Source organism: Drosophila arizonae, chromosome 3 (assembly GCF_054131065.1).
Source record: "Drosophila arizonae isolate 15081-1271.41 chromosome 3, UAZ_ARI_1.0, whole genome shotgun sequence".
NCBI classification, from domain to species: domain Eukaryota; kingdom Metazoa; phylum Arthropoda; class Insecta; order Diptera; family Drosophilidae; genus Drosophila; species Drosophila arizonae.
In genome coordinates, this window is record NC_142923.1 from 222,129 (window position 1) to 239,584 (window position 17,456).

The window sequence follows — 17,456 nt, forward strand, 5'->3', positions numbered from 1 at the left end:
ATACTAATAATAATAAGGAATAACAAAATAATTACAAAAGGCAAAATTGCACTCAAAACATTTTTGCAGCCTTTTAAGCTTTTAATAAAATAATGTGTGACGGCAATATGTTCCCATTATACTTATAAAATAGTGTAGTAGCTTTTTATTTAGAATCGTGGTAGGCAAATGAAATTATTTCCTTCGGAATTATTGAAGAAAGTGCAATGCCGTCTCGTATCTGTATCAGCATCACAGAGTATGCTGCCCTCTTCATTGAATGCTGGCGTTGACGTTGGCGTATTCCGTAGTCCAAAACCGTACACGCGAGCCCGATTCTTTACGTCATATTCGCACGCGTCTCCCAAGTGATCTTTTTGTTCTTTGGCTGATTAGCACATTGAACCAAAACTCATAAAATACTAAAATCCAAAAAAAAAAGCTTCGAGCTTGTCGCAGTTCAGTATCTACTCAACTTTTAATTGTCAATTTAAGTGGACTAATTATTTGTATTATGTTTAATTATAAGTATTCATTATTGAATATATAAGTGGAGCATAATTAGTATAGTTCTATATAAACAAAGCATAGTACATGCATACATATATGTAGTATATATATATACATTATGCTCAACAAGATCCTCAATTGTTGACCTCTCTTCTAGCAGATTAAATGGCAGTTTTGTTTTTCTTTTGCACTTATAAACTGATTATGAGTCCCTGATAAGCAATTTGTTGGGTTACGAAGTTAAAAAACGGTGATAATATACCCTTTGTTATATGCATGGTATATACTAAATGCATGAATACATACATGGTATATCTTTGCTTCTTAAAGATGACTCAGCTTGCAGACTTTTCCGTCTTTATATTTTCGAAAATATATAAGATTAACCGAATATCTACGTACATGGTTAAGTACAACATTCGAAATGTTCTTTTGTGCTGATAATATATATACGTATGAAAATATATATGAATATCCAACTTCAATTAAGGAAAGTTCATTCACTTTAATCAATCATTTTAAGTGCTGTGTCTCATGGTGAGAAAGTTGTGATTGGACATTGACACTGTGAATTGCGATCTATCGATTTCTATATCGTGTATATATATTTACATATTATTCCCATTTAGCTATGTGCGTGTGTATCTCATTATACAGCCAAAATAGGAAATTAGGAAGACTTAGAAGTACGGCCGCAGCTGTGCAACCCATATAGACAAAAGTTCAAATTTACTGATAATGATATTTATTCCCCTGCTAAATTTTGTACCCTTCCATACAATACAAGAGTAAATTAGTTTTATACAATGTCTACCCAAAAGTTACCTTGGTATAAACCTTTTCAATTTGAAATTTTAAGTTTTATAGGGGTTTACTCATGTATTTATGGATTATTAAAATTAATAAGGCTTCAAGAAATAAAAATGTTTTTTCCTTAAGATTTATAATTATATAAACATATTTTTCTTTTTGCTTACTAATTTTTATGTCAATTTTATTTTAAGCTACAGCCGTCAAGTATGCTACATATTTTGTCCGCTTATGTAGGTGAGTTGCAGTGACAGGGTATATTTGTTTGAGCACTAAATGCAAACTTAGATAAAAATATATCTTCGTTTCAATTAATTACATACATATTAAATACAAATATCAAAACATGAGTTTATTTCACCATTGCTTTGTTTTATTCTCTCCATGCCAAAGATATAAATAAAAATGTTTTAAGAAATTGGTAGTGTTTTTTTCATATGTTTACTCAAGTCGACCACAAGACTTTTTTAAGATTTTTCCTTCAATGTTGTACGTGGACAATGGATGCATTTGAGTATTGGGCAATTCCTCAAGCAAAGCACCCATAACCGTGAATGTGCCTTTGGCCTGGTATAGCACGCTGAGAAGAGGGTTTTTCGGATTGATGCGCATGTTGTTCATTACATAGACTCCTTTTTTCAGAGGACAGCTGAATGTATAGTTGCTCTGCTTCAGCATGTTATCCTTTACAGGCTTGAAGAGTGGAACAGCATCAATGATACCCTTTATGGCGCATAATTTGGTCGTCATGTTGTAAACAATGCGCTTACTTTCGTTGGGACTTTGTTGTACTATTAATAGTCTCGCGACAGGGGATGCAATAGGATCATTAATGGTAGTTATAGAACCGATGCCATTTTGGCTGGAAAACGTCATATTAACAACAAATCGTGGTCGGTCATCTGTCCAGTTTGAGGAAAGCAAATTGATGTAGTAACATTTCTGAGGTGCGGAAGTCATAATAAATATCAATTAAATGTGGAACTGGATGTATGTATATATACCTCTTTGCAATAGACTTCCGAATGCAATGCTATTACTACCCACGCTGTTGCAAAGATCAAAAAGTCGAATATCACATTCATAGCCTTCTCGTCTGCTTACAGAAAACTCAATGAGTAAGGTCTGCATTTATTTAGCCATAAATTCAATAAGTTCATTACAATTGTCAATCATAATTAGCACTAATCAGTGACTAATATTGTTTCCATTGTAAACAAAATAATTATTCTAAAATTATTTGGAATTTCTGTGCTAGTCGCAAAATTTCAATTAACTTGCTGTGCACTCGATTTGAACTTGTACCCTTAAGCACCTCAGACAGTTCGAGATCAATCGCAGTGGAATTGATCTGATCCGCCAAAATAAATCGTGTCATGAATATAGCATGAGGCACTTGAATGAATGCGATACGTTTTAACTCAGCAGCAAACCTAGAAAAATAAAAAATTAATATTTAATAATCTTTTTATTCACTATATTCTATATTCTATATTGCGAATTTGTCTTACGTCTCGTAGCTATATGCATTGGTATTTACGCCAACTTTAGTCAGAGTATAAATGAATGCATTGAAGTAAAATTTCAGTAAATTATAGTAATTATCCTCTAGAATACGCGTTGATACGCTTGTAAACAGAAATGCTATTAAGTCATGCACAACAGAATCGTACTGTGCTGTTTGAAAGTCGATTATCTTCAATTGCGTGGGCTGTCCGGAATGGTCTGTAGAATTGCCACAAAAGATTATCTTTCATATAGGCTCAGATATATTTGAATAGTCACATACCATACTTGAACATTAAGTTCATTGTCCATAGATCTGAGTGAATGACAGTGTTAAATGGGTTATTTTCGATTGGCGGCGTTGCAAGAAATGCAAAAAATTCAGTCGACAATTTCTTTATCGAGTTTATCGTGGTCTCATCATTGTTTGTGGCTTCTTTGATATCTGCTAAAGTTTCCGCTATCATTGTGGCCTTCGCCTCGGGCGCTGCTGCATGCCAGTCGAACTTGTCAAAGAATGGACGCACTTTTGTTTCAAAGACCTTCGGTTTCTTCAATCGTAGTGCAATTGTTAGCGCATGGAACTGCGCCATGTAATTTAAGGCAATTTGGGTGTGGAGCAAGTCGAAAGGTCGCAGCCTCTGACCCGGCACATAGTTATCGTCCCGCAGATCTTCCAAAACTAAAATTGCGTCTCTGTCAACAGTTTTGGCATTTTGGCTTAGGGATATGCGTGAGCCAAAATACTTGGCGAAGCCATCGAATTGCATTTCCTTGTGAATGCCCGCTTCCTCCTGCAAAGCGATCAATGCCGGGGCCAATATCTCGTAAATTGCATTCTCAGCTAGACAGGTGCGCTCTGGTTGTATAAACTTCCAATATTTTAGGTCTGTTGGCGGCACTTTAGCCACCAGCCGCTTATCAAACAATGTTCCATTAGCGCTCCGTACTAGAGCACGGATAGATATTAAAACACTGCCATAATTCTCGCCCGGTCGAGTTAGACTATCCACTTCATAGGAATGGAGGTAGGCACCATTAAGTGCAGGCTCGATGACCTGACCTAACTGTTTAATTATTGGCAACTGGCTCATATTGGGAAGCAACCGTGCTGCAGTGCTGCGTATTGCTTAGTGAACAATTTAAATCGACAAACGCTTCTGTATACAGAAAAATTATTGTTGATTTCCTGCTTATCACTGCGATAACGCTTGGATGTGGCTAAGTGCTGATAACTTTTAGTTTCAGCTCTCTTTTGCTATTTTTGCACTCCCAAATTATAAAGTAAAAGCCGGAAAACTAAGGCAGTTAATTTTTAATAAATTTATGTTTACAATAGAAGTTTATAACTTATTCAAATATGTTAAACTTTCTTGCCAATCGTATGATGTCTCTGAGTTTATTCATAACTTTCTCACTTCCTTTTTTAGTTATCATCGTCAAATCAACGTCTTTGTAGTCGCTTGGTAGTATATTGTTGTCGGCCAAGATTACTTTTGTCATAAACAGAGCATGTGGAACCTGTAGAGGTGCCACACGTTGCACTTCCTGAAGGTAACTGTAAAGACCAGTTTTATTTTACATATCCGTTAGAATCCATCTAAAAATCTTTATTTGTTAGTTGCTGTTATTTGTGTGCTCCTACATTTTAATAAATTATTATTCTCATATTATATTTCTTTGACATTCATAATTTTATTTTTGACATTAATAAAGCTAGGGGTTTGTTTATGACAACGCCACATGTTAGCATTATAAAGCTTTGCACATAGAGTTTAGCTCTGTCACGTAAATTTTGTTTTGAACAGGTTAGTTTGACCATAGAGGCGTGGCTAATGATAAAGCAAAAACGCGTATTACGTAATTGCTTCTGTTTGGGCGAAACGTTCTTATCGGACTGATTGATATGCCCCTTAAAATTTTAGATGATTCGCAATTTTTCGCTGTTCAAACAAATATTAACCGAACTATATACAAAAATGAATACGTTTTAATCTGCTTTTGGCTTGGGAAGCTGTTGAAAACTAAATATTGTTCTATTTGCTAGATTAACTTATATAAAACTTATATTTTTATGATATTTAATATACTCACGCCTCATAGTTGTATTCCCTTGTATTCACATTTGCCTTTTGCAATGCTTGGATGAACGCTTCATAATATATGCGTAGAAAATTATAATAGTTTTCCTCTAATACGTGTGTATCTATGATAAAGAATAGTTTCATTATTTTATAAATTATTATTGCACATTATTGGTATTTTCAAAACTCACCCACACTTGAGAGAAGTAAGAAGATCAAGTCGTGAATCACTGACTCATATTGAGCGATCTGAAAGTCCACAATTTTTAGCTTAACGGGAAGTCCAGTCTCATCTAAGTAATAGTTAAATACAAAATATCTGCTAATCAATAATCATTATTCATACTTACCATATTTGACCATCAAGTTATTTATCCATAAGTCCATATGAACTAACAAAATAAATTTGTATGAAATGCACAAATATATACCTTCAAAGATTCGAAGTACAAATGTTTACCTATAGAAGTCCAAGGACCATCATTCACATCGTCCCCTGTTTCAAATTCATTAAATAAATCCTGCAATTTCCTTACACCGTTAATGATGGTCATGTCTCCGTCGGCAATATCCTCAATATCCCTTAAGGATTCGTCTTTTAACATATCCTTAGTATCAGCTTCCATATTTTTATTCATATCGAATTTCTTGAAATAGGGTCGTATTTTAGATTCAAAAACTGTGGGTTTCTTAAGACGCAGGGCAATGGGCAAAGCATGAAACTGGGCTATGTAATGAAGAATAAGCACAGTATGCTGCAAATCGTACGGTTTATGTCTATTCCCAGGCTGAAAGCCTCGAATGGTTAGGTTTTCCTGAACTAGAACCGCGTCTCGATCAACTTTAGTGGCTTCCGGGCAAAGTGAAATGCGCGAGCCGAAGTAACGAGGAAAGCCATCGAACAGATTGACAGGCAGAACACCAGATTCAAGTTGAAGTTTCTCTATTTCGGGTGCTAAATACTTATAGACAGCATTTTCCGTGATGCAGGTCCGTTCCGGTTGAAATATTTGCCAATATAAATCGTTGGTGAGTGGCGGTAATTTTGCTATTAAATGCACATCTTTGAGCACATCATTCGATTGCCTAAGTTTTGCACTTATAGCTAACATAAGGCTTCCATAATTGTCTCCGGGCTTGGTTAGATATCGGCTCTCATAGGATTCCAGTTTGTCGCCTTGCAAAAAGACTTCAATCACTTTCTGCAAATCTTTTATTTGTGGCACTTCTCCCATTCTAAATTGGCGCTGTATCTGTGTATGGCTATGCCGACTTGCACTGACTGAATGAAATCGCAAAGCAACAACGTCCCGCTTTTCATAGCACAGCTAGTAATGAAGGAAACGTAGATAATAAAAAAATTTAAAAAAAGATTCGTTCTAGTGATAAAGATAAAAATTAATTGTAAACGAATAGTTGCTATTGTAAATATGCCATTTTATACCCTGTAACTCGAAATAATAGCAAGTATAATTCTTTTGTTAAAACTTATATAAACCGATGTTTACTATCATCAGCTACCGAATCTATCTATCTTCGCTAGCCTATTTGCTAGCTAATAAATTCAAACATTGATCGAGAGAAAGTCTCTCTCAATATCAATTGAACTACATCATGAGAATTCCATAAAACGCAGTGCAAATTTAGATATGTAAACAAGAGTTATATTATGAGGCGACATAATATATACATATATAAGAAATATTTTACCGTGGCTTATAGGGTAACATCCAGTCAGGTACTGCCGCGTCGTGCGCTCTTCTATGTTTGCTACTACATGCGATTGTTGATTAAGCACTACTTTTGATTCAAGTCGTATAATGGTGATATGACATATCAGTTGAATAACCCAATCAGCTACGACACTTACGGCAACGACAACAATTAGTACAATCAACAAGCGAATGTTAAGAGACTCCTTCCGTGCTATTCTAAGCATGACAGACATGTAGGCACATCATATAACAGCAAATCACGGTATGACAACTTTTTCTTCATAATTGGCTACACACTTGGGAGAATATCAATTTGATTATCAACTGTATTTGTGGCTTTTACCGGCCATTCAATTTTCTAAAAGTACGGCAGCCTTTGTACCAGCTGAATACGGTCACACTTGCTATGTACACAGTTCTGCTGCCATTGTTATCGGTATATCGAGGGCAATCGAAAAACTAAGGCTTCATTTTTTTGTAACAAATATAAGCAAATTGTATTTTTTTTAAAATATACTTTCAATGGATCACCAACTTGTGGCTGCCATTCAACAGGCAGCTCTGCAGCAACAAATTTGCAATGCAATGGGTATGCAGCTCCCATTCCCTCAAGGTGTACCAATGAATTTCGTAGGCGGTGGCTACGGTTATGGGTGCCCAGAAGGAATGCCTTCCTATCCGCTGTTTGACACAGAGGAGGTCGACGAAGAGGATGAGGATGATGAGGAGCAGGTTCGCACTCTGTTTTGCAGCAACCTAGACGAGCGCGTCACGGAGGAAATATTGTATGAAGTGTTTCTGCAAGCGGGGCCCATAGAAAGCGCGCGAATACCACTGGACAATACAGGGCGGCAACGAAATTTCGGGTTTGTTACTTACCAGCACAAAATCGCGGTGCCTTATGCAGTAGAGCTATATCAGGGCTTGGAACTATTTCAAAAAAAGTTGATTATTCGTCAGCAGTGCCCAGAGAAACCGAAGCTATCAGCGATGGGGCTAGGTAGAACTCGCAACCCATTTTCTCAAGATTTCTCATCGCCTGCCCCGCCCGTGAATGAGCAATCAGGAGGACAACGGCATGTCCGACATAGTATCCAGGATGGAATGCAGTACGCTGGCCCCCAAAAGAAATATAATAGTGATGCCCGACGCCGCAGCGACAGTGCTGTCATTGACCGTAACAGACCCAGACATCAGCACCAGCAGCATCAGCAGCACAACAATAGTGGGGGTAACCGCAGATCTGATCAGAGATATAATCATGGTAGAAGGTTGCTGTAAGCTCCTTAGGTTAAGTTCATTGTAACATTTATTTGTATAAGTCTTTAATAAGCGTAGATATATACACTGTACAAAAACAATTTTACCATAGAATAAAGTGACTTGATTCTCAAGGGATCATATCACTTGAAACTACGCTTCCACGAAAGGAATATTTAGTCGAACAGTGGTTTAACGGCAATTCAAAGCAATGACCATGTACGTCAATGAATTAAGAGTATTAACATCGAAAAAAGTTCAAAATAAGATGATTGCTATTTACATAAAAAACTTTCTAAATTAAGTGACTAGCGTGTAATGCTTCTTAAAGTCTTCTCCACGTTTCGATATATTCGCGGTGGTATGACCTCCAATAGCAAGCGCTGATAGCTGGCGTGCTCTGACAGAGCTCGGAACAGCGACTTCGCATAGCTACGGGTTTCGAGACTGCCCTCAAGTAGAAGGTTCGCACCGACAGTGAAGAACTTATCACGATTTTCACGGCCCATTGAGTAGATGCGATCGCAGCCCAAACGTTCGACCAGTCTAAACATCAGCTTCGCCGTCGTAGTGCGGACTACGGCATTCTGATGCTGAGCTCCTTTGGTTGCCAGTATGTTGAGAACTTTCGCAGGCTGGACGTGATCCACCATCGACTCTAGGGCGCGGGTGGCATCTGCACGCAGGAATCGGTTTGTGTCCGCCGTGCGGTGCAACAGGGCGCAGACTAGATCATCACATTCTAACTCCAATGATTTGAATTTCAATGTATATAGTTCCGTGGCCACCTGACAAGCTGCTCGAGCCACTTGTGAGCGCAGATTACGAACGGAACGAGTGAGTTGAATGCATGTCATATGCATATGACTATCCAGAAAATCCGCATGGTAGCGGATCAGGCGCACCATACTTTTTAGGCCTGTTATATTTACCTCCCAGTTATTCGAGTCCAGTTGATCAAATGTCTTGAGTAAAGCGTCCCGTGGTTTCTCAAAGCTTGACATAGTGGGCGGAAACAGCTCCGTCTGCGACATCTTAATGGCCTGTTTAACGGGGGAGACGCGTCGCTGGCCACGCAATAGATATGATGTTTTCGACTTTTGTTTCAGCGGTGTGTGTTGTGTCTTCGCAGGCAACCGATTGGTCTGATCAAAGTGAGAGCCGATTTGAGAGCTATTATCAGTTGTGCTGGTACTAGTGTCCAGAGAATCTTGCTTTGAGTTGGGCCGCCGCCCATAGAGCGAGTCGAGTGAGATACTGCGTGAGTGTATGGCCCTATCGTCTTCTACGATTTCAGACTTTTTGCTAGATGAGATTCGAGAGGCCGATGGGAGCTGTGCTTCATTGCTCGGTGGTAGCTCTGGTAATTTGTGAAGGGCCACCGCCTCTACTTCTGTTGATTCAAGCTCATTCTGCATATCCTCAACAACGACAAAGCTATTGGCGCTCTCAATCTCCTCTTCAATAGCCAGCGATTTCGTGGATTGAGCACGCGACATTTGTGGCGTTGCATCCTCGAGTTGAGTCTTAATGCTTTCCGTTTTGCTTTGCAGGCTGCTAACGCTTTCATTCCGTTTCAAAGCGGGCTCCTGGCAGGGTGACTCTGTTTCTTCCTCAATGTCGTCGACTACTAGCTCGCCGAATGGTGTTTCTAAATTTGTTGCGTCCATTTCAACAGAGAGAGACGTGGTCTGCTTGCCCACATCGTATGATTTAGCCGAGGCGGTTGACTTTTGAGAATAGCTTGTTGATTTGATCGATAGGGGAGAGCCTTCTCCGTTATGATTGCTTGCCTGTGGCCCGATGGCTGTTGTAACTTGACTAGGTATTTCGGCCTTTACTCTAAAGATAAAAAACAAAATTAGTTTAATCAAAGCATTTTTAGTTCACATTCACACTCAAAGAAAAAACTCACAGCTCTACTTGGGGGAAACCCTCATTCACGAAACTTTTGTCAACTACTTGAGGTGGGTCGAGCACTTGCCACGTCACTTTATCAGCCACATTTGTAGCCGTTTTATCAATTTGCATCGATTTTCTTCGTTTGGTGTGACAAAGACAACACTGACAGAGACACCGATCATAAGATATCATTGCCTTTTCCAATACATATTCCCTAACTGTATGAAACGCGTTGCGAAGCACGACCAAAAGATTTGTGGGTTGACCGCCACAGTTAAAGGAATTTGGCATTTTGCTAGCTATGCTAAATTCTTGTAGTTAGTCTTGAATAAACAACCTAGTTATAGAAGTACATTCCGACGAGGAGCCTGATTAAAATGTATTAATTGTAGCACTAGCGTCTGGCCTGCACTACTTGACCACTTTAAGCAACAACGCCACTTTACAAACTGTTTGCAATGGTTCGTAGGACGTCGGGCTGACCACCTCTTCAATTCTCCCACCAAAAGGGCAGAAACGCCCAATCCACAGCGCTTTTTATTTCCATTTCAGGGAAATACAACTAAACACAACTAAAGTTGCAAATGTAAAACAGGACATTGCGTTTTCCACAGTAGCCAAAGCCCACACACACTCACAGAAAGTCAGACCCTTCCAATACAGCGGGCACCCCTGAATATAGCTAACTATACATATTCCTATGTATGTTATATATGTATATGTATATGTATATGTATATAACTTGACGACGACTACGACAAGCTAGCCATTGGCCTGCCACGGTGCCTTCACTGTTGGTATTTACAGTTGGACTTTCTGTTTTCAATCGAGCGCTTTCTTAGTCATGTTCGGGTTTCTTCGTGCGTCTGTCACGAAGACCGTAAATAGAAAACAGTTTAGCTTCAGACTGTTCGACACTTGGTACCCTACATGCAACTATAGTGTAAATAAGTAAAGCTCTATTCTTGGATTGACATATCTTAATAAATTGAAAATAGGACGAAAGTAAATAAAATTGTTAACTGAATCAAATAATAGGGGGAAACTGTATTCAATGGGTATATACGGTTAAATAAATAAAATAAATGGGGGTTACATTTTTGTTATCAATATATCATATACTTGGTTAATAAACTATTTAATATTTCGCCCGTTGCATAAAATAAAATAATTTGCGTTGCAAGCGCAGATATAATATTGATTAATTTTGCAAAGGATGGTTCAAAAGCACTTAGAAACGATGACCAAATAAAATAACACGCGTTACACAATCAGGCTGTATGTAACAGGTATTTGTAGTGGTCATTTGAAGGTTCGTTAGGGCTTATATTGGACATCCTGTCCCTGATGAATGTTTCAGCGCGCATTTAAATATTTAGGTTAAATAAGGAATTTGTTTGCGCTTTGATATGGCACCTTTAAGGTGGCGATGTTGTATGACGTGCCCAATTTTTGGGGTCAACAACTACATTATTTTTGCTGTGATTTTCGATAAACGAATGACGAAACTGCTCCAATATTAACATACAATCTATATACGAATTATACCAAGCACTTGATAATGTTAAATCAATTTAACTTGGATTAATAAACCGGATTAAGGGCTTGTTTTGAATTAGAATAATTTGCGAGTTGATAAACTTACTTGAATTTAGAACCATTTGGAACATCTCTGTTCACCGCTGTTTCCAGTTGCTGATCCTTTAATTTTGCTATTGCTTTTGCTTAGAAAAAAAAAATTATTATAGCTTGGGCAGAAGCTTGAATTATTTATATTAACCTTGAGATTGACTGCTTCTCTCTAGCCAATTCTGTTCCACGTATATTTTTTGTCCGGCTGGCTCCTTTTGGACTTGCTGCTTCAGACTTTTTTGCACACCATGATTCACAATCGGATGATCTTTTGTATCTTCAAAACTGTATGTACATGGCTTTCGTTCTATATTGTGCATAAAATTGGTAATAAAATTCGTTTGTCGCTTCATAATTGGAAATCTATACAAAGATAAGTGTGGATGAGTTAGCATGACAATTGGAAATACTTTGCTCCATTACCTTGAATTTTGCCGAACCAAACGCCTATTAATGGCCAAATTACAAGGAGTCAACTGTATGAAACTTCCACTGCCACTGCCACTACTGCAGGACGTTGTCGTACTGTCAGTGCTCCTGCCATCCATTGATGATTCAGAGTATGCCTTGGCTCCTAGGCGACGCTCCATATAGTTAGCTGAAATGCCAAACAATTTATTAGGCATATATATTGTCTTAAAGACCCAAACATACTTACAATTAGTATAATACATTTTTTTTTTGAAAAAGTCCTGGAAGAAAAAATTGAAATTGAAAGTACAAACACTTCTGGTACATGGTCTGGGCTATTTGTTTATACGAATTGAACTCACATTAGAGGCTCGAGACATGTCTAGCGCTTCGGGCGGGGAGTGGAATGAATGTCGGTGCAAGTTCTCGTCTATTGGAGAGCTATAAAATTCAAAATAGATTTGAATAATTCACGTTGAACTCAAATAATATGTATAAACCTTTGATTCGTCATGTCCTCTGCATCTTTGCTTTCCTGCAAACGCTTTTTATTGGCCAATTGCTGGCGACGTCTCTTAACGGCATTTGGTGACGCAGAGCCTTCGCCTTGCGTGATCCAGTCCACATCTGCACCAAAGCGCATTCGCCCAGCTTGATCTGCCTTATGGAATGTGTATAGGACAGATCCATCAGTTGTAATTATGGGCAGCTGGAGGCGGGACAAACGCGTTTTCACAGCTGCCAGCAGCGCAGGTCCTGACTCTATGCTATCCACTGTATCGGCAACAATTTGCATCACCTCATCCACCGAAGATATATCAGCAAGTACAGCAAATACCTCCAAGGCGGCTTGCCGTACGCGACGCTTGCGATTAAGTGCAGCATAGGTCACTTGAGCTGCGAGGATGTTTATGTCGAAACATGTGCCGGGAAAGGACATCAGCGAGTAGATGGACATTTGCAGCGCGTGATCCCGAAACTGATGATCGATTAAGTTAAGAAAATATAGTTCTTAGTTAAATATTGCAAAAAAGGCTGCTAAGTTTGTGCAAAGCTCTATTATAATCCATGTTAATTGACAAACAATGAAAACTAACCTTTGAACTCTTAGCATGAAGATACTCGGGCGCAGTCAATTTAGCAACTATAGTGCCTGCTGGCAGGCGCTGCATGAGGGCTTTGCACACACGATTTGCTCCAGCGTTGCCTTGGCGACAGAGACCGGACAATATTTGTGGCGTCCGCTCCTCCAAGTTGTCCAGTGGTAGGCGTGAAATGAGATTAACTAGAACCTCGCGCTTCAGCGCAGCTACCTCAAAGTGGCGCTCCGAGGACAGTAAGGTGCGCAGCAGGCTATCTAGATGGGGCTGCACTTTTACTAAGTTGCTGGATGTGCTGAGAGCTATTTCAAGCTGGGCTACACCCTGTAAACGGTTGCGCCAATCCTGCTTGGCAAAAGGAGATTAAAGAAATGGTTTAATGTAGCCGCAAATATATTTTATGGTCAAGTGAGCTACTGGGCTCGAATTTCTGAGTCATTTCAATAATTGCAGCAAAGGAGGGACTATTGTTTCTACTAAATACAATTGGAGCAAGCTGTGTTGGCAACGATAACGTCGCTTTAAATAATTTCCTGACTGCCCCATGCTCCGTAGCTGTTTTTTATTCGCGCCCTTTTTGTATTCTGTACGCGCTATAATTTTTGTTAATGTTTTATTATTTTTGTGCCAGTGTTGACCCAGTTTTCGGCACGCTCCATCGGTCCCCACTCAGTCCCATTTCAGCATGGACTGCGTCTCCATCAGCAGTGCTTCTTGCCATTTTATCGTCCTCTATGCATGCTGCTACTGAGTTATTGTTGCTGTTTTTCTCACTACTAAAATATCGCGTGCATTTAAATGATTGGCCGGCAGGACTCCGTAGTACTCTGCAGCAGCTACCAATACTGCAAAAACATAGTATGCACCATGACTAAGACGTCGTAAGTTCATGCACCACGTCCTCAAGTTATGACTTATATATATATGAGGGGGTGAGTGACTAGAAGACATTCTGAAATCTGTTTCGAGAATATATGTCCCCTTCAGCATAATTTGTTAATCTCAACTCTAACAATATACTTAAAATAGAGTATAAATCGACTTGATGCGAGTAGAAAAAGTTTTATTACATATGAAAAATGCTTGATATAAATGGGCGTTCAGGTCTAGATAAGCACAGCTACAGATTATGATCTGGAATATTTGTACTTTATTGGGTCGCTGTAGCCTTTTGTGCTTCCCATTAATCTTACCAAAATCAACGGACATAGGGTATAGAAACGGCTGTCGGATTCAAATTACCAAAAGTCACTTAAAAAAGTTTGACGGGAAACGCACTCATAAATTCGACGTAAAAATGTAGGGCCTTTTGAATTGTTCACGTCAAAAAATTAATAGGTCATTGGTACATGGGGTGCACACCCTCGTCTATCGATAAACAGAATTGTTCTGCCATTAATATGTGTGTGTGGCCATTGAGTTTTGGTACCGGCTCGACGGTATTTTAATAGCAATATAGATGTTGTAGTTGAGGTAATGCGTGTCGTGTGTGTACAAATTTTGGTGGCTGCCATTATGAAGGCGCAAATTGCGAGCGCATATGAAACTGTATATGTATATCCTAGTAACCCAGTTAGCGTACGAAACGACCGCCGGCCATAAGAATAGCGTGCGTTTAATATAATTATTTTTTTAATTTTTATAGGCCAACACAAATATGACTGCAGTAGATTTACCAGAATATATAGTGAAATATTCATACAGAACACTCAAGTTGGACGTAGTTACTTACTCCTGAACGCAAGTCCATGATAGTTTTATAGTTGACAATGTCCAAATCCTCCCAGCTAGTTGGCGTAGCTGGTGGGTCTGCTTGCACACCGGTCGTGATTCCAGGTGGAGTAATTAATTCGGTGGTGACGCTTTCGCTTCGTCTCATGGATCGAGGCGAGGGATCAGTATCCCGCTGAAGATTGTGTAGTACCTCGATCTCTTTGTGTGGTACTTTGGGACTGGTTGTTATGCTACCGGCCGGACTGATGCTACGACTACGATAAGCAGGAGAGACGTCTCGATTAGGGGAGGCATGTGTCGTAGTTGCATTTGTTTTTTGTGTGGCCTGTTCTTGGTCCTTTAGAAAAGTGTTGTTTCGCTGTGGCGATTGTGCACTTCTGGGTCGGGGCAGGGGCTTGGTATTATCGCTGGGAATCTCCAATGTCAAAGCTGTCATTTTGAAAGCTTCATTCTTGTCTTTGTCTGGTTGCTGTTGTTCCTCTAACACAGAAGAAGTCTGTGGCGTATTGGTCTGGGGTCCGTCCATGTCTCGAACAGGGTTCTCGATATTGTGCGTAGAGGAAGCTGCATCACTATCGGGTGTGCGCATTTTAACAACCTCTCCACCAAATGTTACACGTTTCAAGCCACGAAAGGGAGTACCAATATTAGCTTCGTTCACTTCCTCCAGTTCTGAGTCGCTAATTATCTGTAGTATCCCTGCATCCATTTCTCGTGGCGGCTGTGCGGGGAGTGGACGGCACACAAGTTCCGCTGATTCTAAAATGGGGCTATCTATCTCTTCGGTCTCAGTTTCTGCCTCTAGAATTCGCATGGTAAGTGTGTCATCGTTGATTTTAATTTCCGTTTCCATAATCACTTTTCCTTTCTCTGGATGTGGTACCTCTTGCTGTTCCTGCGAAGTACTCGGCGCTCGCCATGTGTGCTCCCGAGGTAGAGCTCTCCAAGCGCCTGCATTTGCACCTTCAGCTCGATGGGGCTTATTCAATATTCCATACACGTTGCACAGTTGATTAAAGAGGGACAGACCATCTACACTTTGCACTTCGTCTAAGTAATGTTCAAACTCTTGCACACCCAATAGCTCCCTTATTTTGGCCAGCACCTTCAAAATAATCTCCTGTTGTGTCTGTTGACGTTGCAAGCGGTCTACCAGGCGCTCCATAACGTGCTTCACTATAAAATGACGTTGTGGCGTGAGCAAAATCGATTGCAATAATGGCGGCAGGGAGAGCAGCACTCCACAGCCGAGCCGTTCGTCGTAGATGGAATGCTGGCTTAACCCAGTGTCCAATATCTGGAGCATGACCATCTCCGGAGCACTAGTCTCTGACAGGTAGACTCGCAGGCAGTCAAGTGCACCCTTTCGCACAGTCGGTGCCTGATGTCCGAGATTTTTGATCAAATCAATTAAAAAATGCATATTATGCTTGTCAGCCTTAGATCGCATCACCATCAACACGTCGACAAGCACGCGTAATGCATGTTGGCGCACCTGCCACTCGGGATCCTGCAACCTTTCATGGAATTCGGTAAACATTGCGGCTGGGCAAATTGTTTCCGGCAATCGACGCGTACGTAAAACATGCTCCCACAACGAGGTTAGCTGCACAGCAGCTCCCGCGGTTTGCTCATAGCGTCGTTGCATTGTGTTTGGATCTGCACTGTTATTTGACTGATTGCTGTTGTTGTCGTTAATGTTAGTGCTGTTGTTGTTATTGTTGTCTTTGTCCTCGCCAATGACATTGTTCGTTTCACTTAAGTGAGAAGTGTCAGTCTCGTTGGCGTCGCTATTCCCATTACCTGGATGAGTTGTATTATACGAAATGTCTTTTCGCTCCAAAATACGCTCAAAAAACATGACGAGCCACGGTTCCTCGTCTATTTTATATATGTTGTCGTCTGCTTCAATTATCTAACAACTTGTTTAAGCTTGCATAGAATACTTTTCTTCACTTAGTTTTTAATTTATAACTGTCACGCACGCTTGCATCCGGTGCAAAGCTTTCTATGACTCGCATTTACATTAAGTCCAATGTCACATTTGCTTTGGAACGTCCACCATTAGATGTCTGGTCCTTTTCAGTTACTAGCAACGACTGCAACTCGAAGCCGATGGATATGCCTTTTTGTAGTAAACTAGCTAACTGCACGAAGTGCCGAAAATTGTGAAATAACCCCAGTATTATTTCGTTAGTCACTGCGCAGGTCACAATCCCTCTCCGAAATGGCGAATGCAACAATTATTTCGGTTGCACTTCACGCTATGAATACTACTTCAATTATTATACCCTGAACCCATTTTCAATGGGAAATCAGGGTATAATGGTTTTGTTGAAATGTATGTAACAGGCAGAAGGAGGCGTGGCAGACCCCACAAAGTATATATATTCTTGATCAGGGCGACGAGCTGAGTTGATTTGGCCCTGTCCGTCTGTCTGTCCGTCTGTCCGTCTGTCCGTCTGTCCGTCCGTCCGTCTGTCCGTCTGTCCGTCTGTCCGTCTGTCCGTATGTATGAACGCGTCGATTTCAGAAGATATAAGAGCTAGAGACTTCAAATTTTTTTTAGAATGTCCGTAATTACAGCGCGCATATCAAGTTTATCATTAAAAATCGATAACTCATCCCGATCTTTTTTTATCGATAAAAAACCTTATCGAAAACCAGTTATAAAATTATATCTTCTACACCTTTATTGCTAGAGTCTCCAAATTTTTAATGTATGCTTATATGCAATTTATACAATTTCGGTTTTTGTTAAAATTTACCCCCCACCCTTAAATTCACCCCCTCACCCTCACTTTTGTAAAAAG

At 39.9% G+C, this 17,456-nt stretch overlaps 5 protein-coding genes across 8 annotated transcripts; 1 reads left to right on the forward strand and 4 right to left on the reverse strand.

Annotated features, from left to right (window-relative positions):
• Window positions 1-1,650: 1,650 nt before the first annotated feature.
• On the reverse strand, window positions 1,651-2,439 carry ovm (oven mitt). Its single transcript, XM_018001149.2, has 2 exons — window positions 2,304-2,439; window positions 1,651-2,241 (listed from the first exon to the last, which is right to left on the reverse strand). Exons 1-2 carry the CDS (start codon window positions 2,382-2,384, stop codon window positions 1,741-1,743), a joined length of 582 nt encoding a protein of 193 aa, XP_017856638.1. The 5' UTR covers window positions 2,385-2,439; the 3' UTR covers window positions 1,651-1,740.
• Window positions 2,375-4,056, reverse strand: LOC108611087 (uncharacterized). Its single transcript, XM_018003545.2, has 3 exons — window positions 3,089-4,056; window positions 2,811-3,024; window positions 2,375-2,732 (listed from the first exon to the last, which is right to left on the reverse strand). The coding sequence occupies exons 1-3, from the start codon at window positions 3,897-3,899 to the stop codon at window positions 2,525-2,527; spliced, it is 1,233 nt and encodes a 410-aa protein (XP_017859034.1). The 5' UTR covers window positions 3,900-4,056; the 3' UTR covers window positions 2,375-2,524.
• A 49-nt stretch (window positions 4,057-4,105) lies between these two features.
• LOC108611086 (uncharacterized) lies at window positions 4,106-6,894 on the reverse strand. 2 transcript variants are annotated; one of them, XM_018003544.2, is made up of 6 exons: window positions 6,760-6,894; window positions 5,350-6,217; window positions 5,240-5,281; window positions 5,081-5,182; window positions 4,900-5,011; window positions 4,106-4,363 (listed from the first exon to the last, which is right to left on the reverse strand). In XM_018003544.2, the coding sequence occupies exons 1-6, from the start codon at window positions 6,835-6,837 to the stop codon at window positions 4,156-4,158; spliced, it is 1,410 nt and encodes a 469-aa protein (XP_017859033.2). In that variant the 5' UTR covers window positions 6,838-6,894; the 3' UTR covers window positions 4,106-4,155. The 2 variants fall into 2 exon arrangements, with proteins under 2 accessions (XP_017859033.2, XP_089320829.1); XM_089464703.1 differs by having other exon boundaries at window positions 4,280-4,405.
• Window positions 6,895-7,096: 202 nt separating this feature from the next.
• Window positions 7,097-17,213, reverse strand: LOC108611085 (TOG array regulator of axonemal microtubules protein 1). Of its 3 annotated transcripts, XM_089464684.1 has the most exons (9): window positions 14,642-17,211; window positions 12,907-13,254; window positions 12,310-12,788; window positions 12,172-12,250; window positions 12,057-12,090; window positions 11,822-11,996; window positions 11,547-11,761; window positions 11,412-11,490; window positions 7,097-9,706 (listed from the first exon to the last, which is right to left on the reverse strand). In XM_089464684.1, exons 1-9 carry the CDS (start codon window positions 16,502-16,504, stop codon window positions 8,173-8,175), a joined length of 4,806 nt encoding a protein of 1,601 aa, XP_089320810.1. In that variant the 5' UTR covers window positions 16,505-17,211; the 3' UTR covers window positions 7,097-8,172. The 3 variants fall into 3 exon arrangements, with proteins under 3 accessions (XP_089320810.1, XP_089320809.1, XP_089320808.1); XM_089464683.1 differs by having other exon boundaries at window positions 11,412-11,484; window positions 11,822-12,090; window positions 14,642-17,213; XM_089464682.1 differs by having other exon boundaries at window positions 11,822-12,090; window positions 14,642-17,212.
• LOC108611089 (uncharacterized) lies at window positions 7,127-8,017 on the forward strand. Its single transcript, XM_018003548.2, has one exon. The coding sequence runs from the start codon at window positions 7,127-7,129 to the stop codon at window positions 7,883-7,885; it is 759 nt and encodes a 252-aa protein (XP_017859037.1). The 3' UTR covers window positions 7,886-8,017.
• Window positions 17,214-17,456: the final 243 nt, after the last annotated feature.

What these genes read in the sequence shown, in the direction of transcription:
- ovm (XM_018001149.2), bottom strand. Translation starts at nt 2,384, where the DNA reads ATGAATGTGATATTCGACTTTTTGATCTTTGCAACAGCGTGGGTAGTA. An exon ending in CGGAAGTCTATTGCAAAGAG is followed by an intron (nt 2,242 to 2,303) that starts GTATATATACAT and finishes TCCGCACCTCAG; the next exon opens with AAATGTTACTACATCAATTT.
- LOC108611089 (XM_018003548.2), top strand. Translation starts at nt 7,127, where the DNA reads ATGGATCACCAACTTGTGGCTGCCATTCAACAGGCAGCTCTGCAGCAA.
- LOC108611087 (XM_018003545.2), bottom strand. Translation starts at nt 3,899, where the DNA reads ATGAGCCAGTTGCCAATAATTAAACAGTTAGGTCAGGTCATCGAGCCT. An exon ending in GAACTTAATGTTCAAGTATG is followed by an intron (nt 3,025 to 3,088) that starts GTATGTGACTAT and finishes GCAATTCTACAG; the next exon opens with ACCATTCCGGACAGCCCACG. An exon ending in AATGCATATAGCTACGAGAC is followed by an intron (nt 2,733 to 2,810) that starts GTAAGACAAATT and finishes TTATTTTTCTAG; the next exon opens with GTTTGCTGCTGAGTTAAAAC.
- LOC108611086 (XM_018003544.2), bottom strand. Translation starts at nt 6,837, where the DNA reads ATGTCTGTCATGCTTAGAATAGCACGGAAGGAGTCTCTTAACATTCGC. An exon ending in TACTAATTGTTGTCGTTGCC is followed by an intron (nt 6,218 to 6,759) that starts GTAAGTGTCGTA and finishes CTTCATTACTAG; the next exon opens with CTGTGCTATGAAAAGCGGGA. An exon ending in TAACTTGATGGTCAAATATG is followed by an intron (nt 5,183 to 5,239) that starts GTAAGTATGAAT and finishes ACTATTACTTAG; the next exon opens with ATGAGACTGGACTTCCCGTT.
- LOC108611085 (XM_089464682.1), bottom strand. Translation starts at nt 16,504, where the DNA reads ATGTTTTTTGAGCGTATTTTGGAGCGAAAAGACATTTCGTATAATACA. An exon ending in TTGGTTCGGCAAAATTCAAG is followed by an intron (nt 11,762 to 11,821) that starts GTAATGGAGCAA and finishes ATCTTTGTATAG; the next exon opens with ATTTCCAATTATGAAGCGAC. An exon ending in CCAAATGGTTCTAAATTCAA is followed by an intron (nt 9,707 to 11,411) that starts GTAAGTTTATCA and finishes TTTTATCTTTAG; the next exon opens with AGTAAAGGCCGAAATACCTA.